This window comes from Myotis nattereri, assembly GCF_964212035.1.
Source record: "Myotis nattereri genome assembly, chromosome: 2".
Lineage (NCBI taxonomy): Eukaryota > Metazoa > Chordata > Mammalia > Chiroptera > Vespertilionidae > Myotis > Myotis nattereri.
Genome location: NC_138076.1, coordinates 111,552,828 through 111,565,771, shown reverse-complemented (window position 1 = coordinate 111,565,771; position 12,944 = coordinate 111,552,828). Strand labels below are relative to the sequence as shown.

At 39.7% G+C, this 12,944-nt stretch overlaps 1 protein-coding gene across 3 annotated transcripts in view; it reads right to left on the bottom strand.

Annotated features, from left to right (window-relative positions):
• The window catches only part of MPHOSPH8 (M-phase phosphoprotein 8), a 56,723-nt gene that overhangs the window by 18,413 nt on the left and 25,366 nt on the right, over positions 1-12,944 (bottom strand). For all 3 annotated transcript variants that reach the window (XM_081083586.1, XM_081083587.1, XM_081083588.1), the window contains exons 3-5: positions 6,058-6,903; positions 4,454-4,553; positions 326-583 (exon numbers count right to left, since the gene is read on the bottom strand). In XM_081083586.1, coding sequence (XP_080939712.1) covers positions 326-583; positions 4,454-4,553; positions 6,058-6,903 — 1,204 coding nt within the window. The remainder of the gene's footprint in view (positions 1-325; positions 584-4,453; positions 4,554-6,057; positions 6,904-12,944) is intronic.

The following is a 12,944-nucleotide window of genomic DNA, read 5'->3' as shown; positions in this document are numbered from 1 at the left end:
AAGTCTGCATTTGATAATTTTCTGAAAGAAATCTATTAGGTATATAATCAAGCTACTTAGCAAGAGTGATAAAGGCAGAATACCTGAAATTTGTACAATTTCAAAATGTGCTGGTCACATCATAGGGACATATAAAATATTTGTGTGGTCAATTTAAAAACCACAGAATGGCCTAAGTTTTCAATATAAAAAGCTGTTTATTCAGGAAATTGAAACAAAATCGTCTATGCCTATATTCTCTGATCTTGAGTTACAATGGGAAAAAATGAGGTGAGTGAAATCATACAGCCCTGAGAAAATATGCAAACTGACTGCAAACACTCACCAGAATTCTCGTCGGCTGGGCACATACCATCTAGAACATCCTGATCACCTTCTGCAGCTATACATGCCCATGTGTCAGTTTCATCTCTTGTATTTCTCCTTTCTTTAAGTACCTGATTGTTTTCCTTGGTTTTATGATCTTCTGCAAAATTACAATCCAGTGGTGTTTCTTCTCTTTTCTGATTATTCTCAGGAAAATCATTTTTTCCTTCTGGAGTTAATTTAAATAAATCAAATGCATTTCTGATTTCCTTAAATGCTAGTGAAAAAAATAAAAATGGTAATGAATAGGAACCACAATTTCTGTTGTAATCAAAAGAAAATCTGGGTTTGTGTTAAAGAAACAGGTATTTCCTTAATTTTTACTAATATCTACCTTGGTTCTAAAGCATCATTAGGTTTGTACTATCAAACCCATGAAGCTGTTTCAATTGGTCTTTCTATTGGCTGCTCAATGCTTAGAAAGGGTTTACATAGAAAGTGAATGGCTGTTTTCCACTGTTATGAACCATTCCCAGTTTTGACAAGACAGTCAGCCTCAAAATAACCCTAGTCATACCACCAACTGTCCTGCTTACACATCTGCCTACAACTGTAACCTGAAGCTAACATTGTACACAATGATCTCTGGGGTGAGTGGGGAAATGGGAGGGTACCATGCCAGCACACTGACTGTGCATCTGGTAGAAATTAGCAGATGCATGTGAAACTTCCACACAACTTTTTTTAAAAAATATATTTTTATTAATTCCAGAGAGGAAGAGAGAGGGAGAGAGAGACAGAAATATCAATGATGAAAGTCATTGATCGGCTGCCTCCTGCATGCCCCACACTGGGGATCAAGCCTGCAACCTGGGCATGTGCCTCGACTAGGAATCGAACCCTGACCTCCTGGTTCATAGGTCAATGCTCAACTATTGAGCCACACCAGCTGGTTCAACTTTTAACAAAAAATAAAAGTGAAAAGAAGATTGGCAAAGCACTAGATCTGACATAATAACCAGAAAAGGGGCAGATACACGGAATAGGCTGGTCCCACACCCACCTGTGGCCGTTTAAAATCGGGAGGCATGGCTGGGGAGGTATGGCCTTGACCTAGTAACTCAGTTGGTTAGAGCATTATCCCAATACGCCAAGGATGCAGGTTTGATTCCTGGTCAGGGCACATATAAAAATCAACCAATGACTGCATAAATAAGTGGAACAATAAATCAATGTTTCTCTCTCTCTGAAAATAAATTAATAAAATAAAATTGGGCCCTGGCCAGTGTTGCTTGATGGTTAGAGTGTCAGCCTGCACATCGAAGGGTCACGGGTTTGATCCCCAGCCCTGGTCAGAACATGTGTGGGAGGCAGCCAATTTATTTGTCTCTCTCACATTGATATATGTCTCTCCCCTCCCACCCCCATCTCTGTCTCTCTCCCTTCCACTCTAAAAATCAATGGGGGGAAAAAAATCTAGGTGAGGATTAACAAAAAAATAAAAAAATAAATATAAGACAAGTCCCCATAACTTCTGGCTGGAAAAACCACCAGGGACTGTGGCTGAGGGAGATGAAGGGCTGCTAGAATCCCAGGCAATTCCTCTTAAAGGATCCATGCATGGACGTAGTCCAACTCACTCCCTTTAAGCTTCAGTGATGGGGTAGCAGCTTGAAAGGAAACAGGGACTTACGAGAAGGAACTGAATTTTCTGTCATGAGGGCAAGAGCAGGGGAGGGGGCAGCTTACTGCCCAAATGAAAAGTGCAGGCAGAAGCCTTATCTGAGTCTCCATTAACCTGGCTCACACTCTTTACCACACTCAGTTTGTGGACCCACCCAAGCCATTTCCAGTGGCTTTTCCTTACAAATGGCCTCTCTTGCCTTATACTTCAAACTCACTGAAAACCTCTCAAACATGCAGCATCTGGCCCCTACATATCCCATACCTCTTGCTAAGTGGCCTCAGGCCCAGCACTACCAACAGCCAACCTTGGTTCACAGCTTTGCCTCTCCTGGGTACCTCCAAGCCCAACATAAGTAGCAGCCATCTGCAGATCACTCTATAACTCCTTGCCAGGCAGCTGACCTTGCACTTCCTGGGAGGTTCCACAGCCAGGGCATCCAGGGGACAGCTGCAAACTATACCAGATTGCAACCCTACCAACCCCAAAAGTGATACACTCAAGGGGCAGACTCATGGACATCAAAGCCCCACTGAAGCATGTATTGCTCCACAGGATCCACTCCTGCACAGCAGCTCCTCTGCTGTAGCTGCAGAAGGGTCTCACAGCTGATCAGCCTGGGAGTCCATCCCTCTCAGTGAGGCCAAAAGCAATCAACACTTATCTACAACAGGACAGTGCACACAGCTCAGACAGGAGCACACCTGGAGTGCCCAGCTCTAGTGACTCAGGAAGGTGCGCCACAGGGCCCTACAGGACACCTACGACAAAAGGCTATTCTACCAAGTTCAGGAGACATAGCAGCTCTAATACATAGAAACAAACATATGCAGACACGAAAAAAATAAGTTCCAAATGAAAGAACAAGAGCAATCTCCAGATAAAGAACTAAATGGAATGGAAGCAAACAAACAACCAAATACAGAGTTCAAAACAATGGAACTTAGTGAGAACTTCAACAGCATGAAAAAGGACAAAGAAACCATAATAAAGAATCAGTCAGAAATGAATAGTACATTTACTAAAATGAAAAATAATTTACAAGGAATCAACAGTAGTGTAGATGATGATGAGAATCAAAGCAGCAATTTGGAATACAAGAAAGCAAACAGCAACAAAACACTCAATCAGAACAGCAAAAAGAAAAAAGAATCCAAAAATATGAAGATAGCGTAAGGAGCTTCTGAGAAAACTTGGAAGCATGCAAACATTTGCATCACGGGAGTACCAGTAGGAAAAAAGAGAGAATAAGGAATTGAAAACCTATTTGAAAAAAGGACAGCCCTGGCTTGTGTGGCTAAGTGTTTAGAACTTCAGCCTATGCACTGAAGGGTTGCGGATTTGATTCCCAGTCAAGGGCAGGGGAATTAAGTTGCAGATTCAAACCCCAGCCCTGGTCAGGGCATATGGAGGAGGCAACCAATTGATGGGTCTCTCTTGCACCAATGTTTCTCTCTCTCTCCCTCCTCCCCTGCCTCTCTCTCTCTTGCCCCCACCCCACTTCCCTCCCTTCCACTCTCTGAAAATCCTCTGGTGAGGATAACAACAACAAAAAGATAGAAAATATCCCTAACCTGGTGAAGGAAATAGACACACAAGTTCAGGAAGTGCTGAGTCCCAAACAAGATGACCCAAGGAGGTCTAAACCAAGACACATCATAATTAAAATGTTAAAGACAAAGAAAGTGTCTTAAAAGCAGCAAGAGAAAAACTGTTGGTTATCTACAAGAGAGCTCCCATAAGACTGTCAGTTGATTTCTCAACAGAAACTTTGCAGGTCAGAAAGGAGGTTGCAAAAAATATTCAAAGTGATGAATAGCAAGGACTTACAACTAAGATTACCCAATAAACCTACCAGTTAGAATTGAAGGACATATAAAGAGCTTTCCAGACAAGAAAAAGTAAAAGAAGCTCACCACCAAACCAGCATTACATGAAATGTTAAAGGGTTTTAAGAAGAAAAAAGATTAAAAAAATGAACAATAAAATGGCAATAAATATGTACCTATCAACAGTTGAATCCAAGAAACAAAATAAGCAAACAAGCAGAACAAAACAGACTCACAGATACAGAGAAAATTTTGAAGGTTGCCAAGATGGGAGGGGGGGCTGGAGGAATGGGTGAAAAACGTGAAGGGATTAAAAGTACAAACTGGTTTTTATGAAACAGTCTTGGGGATGGAAAGTATAGCATAAGGAATATAGTCAACAGCATTCTAATAACTATGTATGGTGTCAGATGGCTATGAGATTTGCTGAGATGACCACTTAGTAAGTTATATAATGTCTAATCACTAGGGTGTACACCTGAAATTAATATAATAATGTGTGTCAACTGTAACTGAAAAATAAACAAATGATTTTTTTTAGTTCTGTGACATGGGAGATTAGAAGAGTGTCTCACAGTAAATTTAATTCCTTGTATAAAATATGGAAATGGTAAATGGTAGTATTAACACTCACTGTTTAATCCCTTTGGCTCTTTGCGGCCTTTTTCTTCCTTGTCCAAATCATGCCTTTTTTGATATTTTTCTTTGGATTCATTTTTTTTGGTCTCTTTCTCCTGAAAGAGAAACATGTAAGACCCAGAAGAGGAACATAGAAGAGCTCATACCACTTGACACTGACACCTCTGTGTGCCATAGAACCTGACCCTGATGATTAAATCTTGTTCATATAAACTGCTTCCCCAAGCGAGGTTATCCCTCAACAATAATTTACAAAACGTCAAATTCAAAACCCAACACCAATGTCAAGTCTATGTTGAGTTTTTTTTACTATCAAAAATAAAGAAAATTAAAAAAAAATGGTACCCGCCCTAACCGGTTTGGCTCAGTGGATAGAGCATCGGCCTGCAGACTCAAGGGTCCCAGGTTCAATTCCCGTCAAGGGCATGTACCTTGGTTGCGGGCACAGCCCCAGTGGGGAGTTTGCAGGAGGCAGCTGATCGATGTTTCTCACTCTCTATCCCTCTCCCTTCCTCTCTGTAAAAAATCAATAAAATATATTTTAAAAAATGGTACCCTACAATCATACTAACCAAACATGACTTTTTATTTCTGCCCATTCTTACCTTCTGAATGTTCTAATTTTGCAGATAACTTCGTTGTTTAAAATTCATTTTAAAAATTTACATTGCACAGATATTTTTACATCACTATGTTCATATGTATGTATGGTTTTCTTCACCATAAAATGTTGTACTTTTGATCTCATGATTAATATTTCTGTGGATATATAATAGCTCTCAAATTAATACAACATTTTCTTAACCATTTCTTCATAGCTAGACAGACTGGTATTAGTTTTTGTGAAAATAACACTACTATATATTTGTCTACAAAACTCTTTCTCCCTTAAAAATAATTTCCTTAAGTCTACAAAACTGGGAATAATGAATGAAAAAAAATTCACCATTTTTATAGCCCTTGATATGTGAATACCTTCATAATGTGTAAAATAGTTTCATTTTGAAAACCCATAGGAAAATAACTTTTTAAATAAGGGGGCAAATTATTTAATATATTTTTGTAAGAAAAGACTTTTAATTGTTAGTGTACTCAGGGCACTATTAGGTGAGTAAAAAGTGGTATATTCTTAAGACAACAGGGGAGAAATATGAAGTAGGATGCAAAAAGCTATAATGTTACTAGGCACACTAAATGCCCTAACAGGAGAAAAATTGTTCCTATAGTTCAGTGATGGCGAACCTATGACACGTGTGTCAGAGGTGACACGTGAACTCATTTTTTTTGGTTGATTTTTCTTTGTTAAATGGCATTTAAATATATAAAATAAATATCAAAAATATAAGTCTTTGTTTTACTATGGTTGCAAATATCAAAAACTTTCTATATGTGACACGGCACCAGAGTTAAGTTAGGGTTTTTCAAAATGCTGACACGCCGAGCTCAAAAGGTTCGCCATCACTGCTATAGTTCCACTGTTTCCTCATTATTAGTGAAACTTCCTGACCACTCAAAAGAGCGCTAGCTAGATGGGAATATTGCTTATCCTGTAAGATTTTAACACATAGTCCTTCAACCAAACCCTCCGGGAGTACTCACTTCTCCAGCAGAGTCAGTGGACCGGAGGCCCCTCTCTTCTCCACCCACCCTTGAGCTCTTTTGTGTCTGGGCCAGTGAAGATGTCAGATTATCTGACTCAGTAGTACTTCTGCTTTTGTCTTGATTCCTCTGCTTTTTATGTGCATTTTTCTTCTCTAAAGAAAGGTTCTTGTTTTCTAGCTTTTTGTTCTCTTTAAGTTCCTCAGCCTTTCTGGGTTTCTTTTTGTTTCTCCTTCCTCTGACATCAGCATCTTCATCAGCACTTCCGGGGCTGTCCAGGTGTTTATCTAGAACAGCATCTTGAGCTGCATCTAGCCCTGCTTTGTCTTTTCCACTTTTAATCTTTAGTTTCTCTTCTCTGTTGTCAGACTGTAAATCTTCACTGTCCCCCTCCTGAAAGGGGAGATCATTAAGTAGATCTGATTCAGAGTCCAACTGAGATTCAACACATTTCTCTTTTCTTGTTTTTCTGTTTTCTTTGGAATCTTCTTTTATTTTAGTCTTTAAATCTCTTATTTCACCCTTTTTAACTTTCTTTAGTTCCTTAGTTTCTTTTATATCATCTTTTTTGGGCTTTTTGGATTCCTTTAATTCTTCTTTGGCTTCTGAAATTCTTTTCTTTGTCCTTAAATCAAAAAGTGAAATTTCAGAGTTCTCCAAGTCTGGTTTGGATTTCTCTTTTAGTTTCCCAGACTTTGCTTTTTTCTTCTTCAGATCATCTGGACTTTTCTCTTCTCTCTGCTTTAATTTTTTCTTTTTCTTTTTTGGAGAAGTATCTTCTTTTGTCTCACTTTGCTGATCGCTATCAGAGTTTGCCTCAAATATGTCATTATTTAAAGACAGTCTCTATAAAATAGAAAATATTTAAATACTCATTAACATAGTAATTCAAAAGTTTTTGTAAAGTAGTACTAATTATATATGGTAGAAATGTCTTTTTTCTCCCCAGCAATTTCTCGACTCCTTAAAATTATTTACCTAAACAGAAGTTGCTTAGTATTACTTATATCTCTGATTTAGCAAATAAGACTTGGTAGTGATGATGACCCTCAATTTAAGAAAATAGATAAACACAAACAGAGGAACAAAACTGTTAGCACTGCTGAAGATATGAAACTAAAGGTCAACCCTATGAACCAAGAGTTCAAGGTTCGATTCCCGGTCAGGCACATGCCCAGGTTGCAGGCACGATCCCCAGTGTGTGGTGTGCAGGAGGCAGCTGATCAATGATTCTCTCTCATCACTGATGTTTCTATCTCTCCCTCTCCCTTCTTCTCTGAAATCAATAAAGAAAAAATAATAATAAAACAACTTCAAAACAAAACAAAAAGTCTTATGTATGGTGATGGTACTGGTGGTGGTGGTGGTAGGGAATGGGGTTGTACATGATTTGAACCTCAAAATACTCCAAAAACACCAAGTAATTTGTACAGACTTTCTTGGTTGCTGAAAAAGTATTTACCAATCCAAACAAAATTTTGTTTTATTTTTTTAAGATTTTAGGTCCCAGAACAGTCATAAACTTGCTGTTAAACTTCACTGTTGCATATGGAATGAGCTAAGATGGCACCCAAATCTCACCTCCACAACTGATATGCTATACAGTTGATCCTTAAACAACACAGGAGTTGGGGGGTGGTGGTGGGGGGGAACAGACTCCTGCACACTCAAAAATTAGAATATAACTTTGAACCCACTAAAACTTTACAGTCATGCTTCAGTATCCATGGGACCCCCACCTCTACAGATAAAAAGATATATGGATGCCTGTCCATTATATAAAACTAGGAGGCCAGTGCAAGAATTCATGCACCTTGAAAGGAACTGTGGGCCGCCAAGCTGCAGTGGGCACAGGGGTGGGTCTTGGCCCATCCTCTGTGCCCCCGCCCGGCCCCTCCGGCCGCGGACGCCAGAGCCCTCTCTGCTGGCAGCCCTGCTGCCACTGCCACTGCTCCTACATGCTGATGGTGCTGATTCTGCTTGCACCTGCTGACAGCTTGGAGCAATTGGGGCTGGCACCAGCAGTGGGTGCAAGCAGGACCAGCGCTATCAGCGGCTGCTGCCCTAATCACCCCTCAGGAGCAGGGGGAGGTGGAGAAGCCTTCAGGGGCAATCAAGGTCGGCAGCTGCCGCTCACACCCATTGATGGTGCTGAGCCATTGGGGCTGGCGCCAGGCGCCGGCAGCGGGTGTGAGTGCCGGGTGGGACCGTGGTGCGCAGGAGCAAAGAATTTTCAGTAACCACCAGAGGCTCACCCCGATGACAGCAACTGGTGTCCCTGCCTTGGTCTGGCACCCCTGCACACCTGCTCCACCAACTGGCCACAGCTAATGCCCGCCATGTTCCACACTCTGCAGCCTGTTGCCGATGCCCACCATGTTCTGTGCGCGCCCCCTGGTGGTCAGCGCACAACATAGCAACCGGTTGTTCAGTTGTTTTGCCATTTGGTCTATTTGCATATTAGGATTTTACACACACACACACACACACACACACACACACACGTATATATGGCACATATCAATGTATACACAGTGGGACCTCACATCCACAGTTGAATCCGTAAATGAGAAAACTGAGAATAGGGAGGGTTGGGCTAAAGGTATATTTATTGAGAAAATCCGCACATAAATGGACCTGTGCAGTCAAACCCATATTGTTCAAGTATCAACTGTACTTCAAATTAGGTATGGACTGGAGACAGGGAGAAAAAGGTACTAATTAACAAATAAATAAACTTGTTTATCAAATTGATAATATAACCAAACACAATAATTAACCCAAATAATTTTAACACTAAACACCCTCAGTGAATTTTGTATGTACAAAAAAACCCCCTGCAACTAAATTTGGAATTTTACAGTAAGATGGGTGTAACAAATCTGAAGCTAATTCCTAATCATTGTTGTACTCAGTGCAGATAATGTTGATGGGAACCAGTATTCTCAGAGTATAAAAAGGGAGCTAGAACAATGACCAATGTGAATGAGAGGAGGACATTGTAGTAATGGACTGAAATTACATATATCAATACTAATTTATGATTTAAAACAAAAATGTATGTTTTCCTTAAAGGGCTTAGAAATGATGGTACCCTAGTAGCAGTGAATACATCTTGGCTTCTAAACCCTATTCCCCTCTAGAGAATGAGTGCTGAAGCAGAAAAGTTCATGGCAAAGCAAGGATTTGGTCAAAACTGACAAGGGAATATCAAAAGGACACAGGAACTGGCTTGAAGGGGCTCCCACTAGATAAATTAGGAACCATTTTAGCATTAAGATGAATAACAACAGGAATGGACATAACACACTGACTAAAAAGATTCCATGAGTGTACTGACACTGAGAGGGAAGGGCTTCCCTTTATAAGACACAGACTGAAAAACACAGAATAACAAATAGAAAAATCAATATTTTGCAACCAACACAGTAAAAGCTAATTGAGGCAAGAATCATCCAAGTATTTTAAAATCATGGGGTGATAGGCTGTTGGGGAATAAGAGATTCTCACAGTTTCAAAGATTACAGTCAAGCTTGGTTCTTGAACATCTCCCATCTTGAACAATTCAGTTCTCTACCAAATTGTTCACGGGTAAAAATGTCTCTGTTGTTGAACAAGCTTCAGTTTTTTACCTGAGAACCCTTTCCTACTGTATATCAGCATGACAAAAAGCATCTCTCAGGTCACAAAGGAGAAAATGCTCTAATATGAGTCAGTTTATAGCTAACATCTCAAGATATTGTGCTGTGAATATTTTTTAAAAATATATTTTTATTGACCTCAGAGAAAGGGAGAGGGAGAGATAGAAACATCGATGATGAGAGAGAACCATTGGTCGGCTGCCTCCTGCACATCCCCCCACTGAAGATTGAGCCCACAAACTGGGCATGTGCCCCTGACCAGAATCGAACCTGGGACCCTTCAGTTCACAGGCCGGTGCCCTATCCACTGAGCCAATCCGGCTAGGGCATGCTGTGAATATTTTTGTGGGTTGTTTTTTTTTTTGCTTTTGTTGCTGGCAAATGGACAATTAGCACAATTTTAAAACAGAACGAGGCCATCAAGAGTGCTAATGTTACTAATAGCGTGAAAGAAATAATGTTCTTGCACATTATTCATGGTGGTCAAGACATGGAAACAACCAAGGTGTCCTGTGATAGAAGATTGGATAAAGAGGATGTGGTACATCTACACAATGGAATATTTTTCAGCCATAAGAAAGGATGAAATACTGCCATTTGCAACAACATGGATAGACCCTGAGAATATTATGCTAAGTGAAATAAGTCAGAAAAAGCTAAGAACCATATGATTTCACTCATATGTGGGATATAAAACAAACTCATGAACACAAACAGCAGTGTGGTAGTTGTCAGAGGGAAAGGGGTAGAAGAAAAGGGGGACCTAATATATGGTCACAGATTTGACTTCTAAATTTAATTTTTAAAAAAAAAGAAAAGAAAGAAACAATGATCGATCACAGGCAATTGAAGAGGCAGAAAAACTATTGATTTGGATAAATGAAAACCACTTGGCCGGTGACAGCATTTCGGAGGCAATGACATGTGAAAAAGCTAAGACGCTGCATACTGACCTCCTGAAAGACAACCTGGAAAGGAGTGTTGACACTGACTCGTTTAAGGCTAGTAGGGAGTGGTTCGATCAATTTAAGAAAAGTGTTTATTTATAGGTTCAACAGTACTGTATTAAACATGTACTGTATTTAAGAAAGGTTTTTAAAACAGAATAATTTGGGGGTCTGGGACGAATTAATTCAATTTACATGATTTCTAATGGGAAAAAATGATTTGGTTTTGGAACAAACTGCTTCTCCAACAGCCTTACGGAATGAATTAAGTTCGAAAACCGAGGTTCTACTGTACTTATTAAATTATTTATTATCAGGTTACTTAATATTTTAAAAGTAAAAATGTATTTTTAAAAAGGGTGAAAAAAATAATGGGCCTGATTATCATTTAACTATAATTTATAATCAGCAATAAATTAGAAAACTGACATAATCCTTTTTTAAAAAATCCTCACCTGAGGGCATTATCTTAGAAGAAGGGAGAGAGAGAGAAATATCAATGTGAAAGAGAAACATCAATTGGATGCCTTTCGTAGGTGCTCCAACTGGGGATCAAACCTGCAACCCAGGCAGCACATGCCCCGATGGGGAATCAAACCGGCAACCTTTCTGTGCAGTGGACAATGCTCAACCAATTGAGCCACTCCTGCCAGGCTGACATCCTATCTTGATATAATTAATGTACACCACACTGAATCTAATCAAGAGAAAGCAAATCGTCTTATTCCAATTTTAGAAAATACTGTTTATTTGTGATTTAACATTAATTTTCATTTAATTCCAATTTAAATGATCTTCTATGAAACAACTGGCCTAAACTCATAAAAAACTGTCCACATCATGAAAGACAAAAGGCTATGGATGTGTTCTAGACTAGGACAGGAAACTAGGAAGACATGAAACGAAATGCCCTGCATAACAGGAAGCAATAAAGGACCTTCAACAAGGACAATGGGGAACACAATGATGTGTCAGCTAGACATCAGACAACAGTGTTACTGATGTAATGCTACTGAGAGGTACAGTAAGGAACCTGAATTTTCCTGAGGTCGTCTCTGTTGTTATGAGACACATGCTGAGGAATTAAAGATATAGGTTATCATGTCCTCATACTACAACTACCTGTTTTGTTCTTTTAAAGGATGTGTTTTTTATTTTATGTATTTTTTTATTGATCTTAGAAGGGGAGTGGGGGGCGATAGAGGAATAAACAATCAACTGAGCCACCACAGCCAGGGTAACAAATACCATTTTCTGCATCATGTGTATTTTATGGTAAACAGCATTAACAATGATTTCTGGATTATTTTAAGAAACCATTTCTAACTTCTTGTTATACTTACTAAGTCCTAAGTAGGCAGTCCTCCCAGAATTAATGAGAGAAAGTGACAAATCAAATATTCTTACAGATGCTACTTTGGTAAAAACCTCTCCTTAAGACAAAAACCTTGGTGATTGGGAATATCACGATATTCATAGGCAACACATATCCTGCTTATATGAATGCACGCAAAGAGATGAATGAAGGCACTGGCCAGGTAGTGCACTTGGTTGGAGCATAGTCCTATACAACAAAAGGTTGGGGGTTTGATCCCGGTCAAACGAGTACAGGAGGCAACTGATCAGTGTCTCTCTCTCTCAAAATCAATTAAAAAAACATTCCCTTGGGTGAAGATGATAAAAAATTAATAAAAATATATTATAAAAAAAGAAAATACAACTCTTAAAAAAAAAAAGCCCTAGCCGGTTTGGCTCAGTGGATTGAGCATCAGCCTGGGGACTGAAGGGTCCTGGGTTTGATTCCGGACAAGAGCACATGCCTTGGTTACAAGCTTGATCCCAGCCCTGGTTGGGGTGTGTGCGGGAGGCAACCAATTGATGTATCACTCTCACATCGAAGTTTCTCTGTCTCTGTCTCTCCCCCGCCATTGCACTCTAAAAAATCAATGGAAAAATATCCTCAGGTGAGAATTAACAACAAAATAGAAGTCTTTTTTTAAAAAATGTTTTTACGGCTTCTTAGACAGAGAGGAAGGGAGAGGATAAGAGAGGTAGAAACACTGATGAGAGAGAAACATCATAGATCAGCTGCCTCCTGTGTGGCCCTGATGGGGAATCAAACCACAACCCCGTGTTTGGTTAACAGGTGGAGGAAGCTCAATCACTGAGCCCACACCCATAGGCCATGAAAAAGAAGGAAATCTTACTCTTTGTGACAGCATGAATGGACCTGGAGAGCATCATGCTAAGTGAAATAAGCAAGTGAGAAAAAGGCAAGTACCATATGGTTTCACTCATA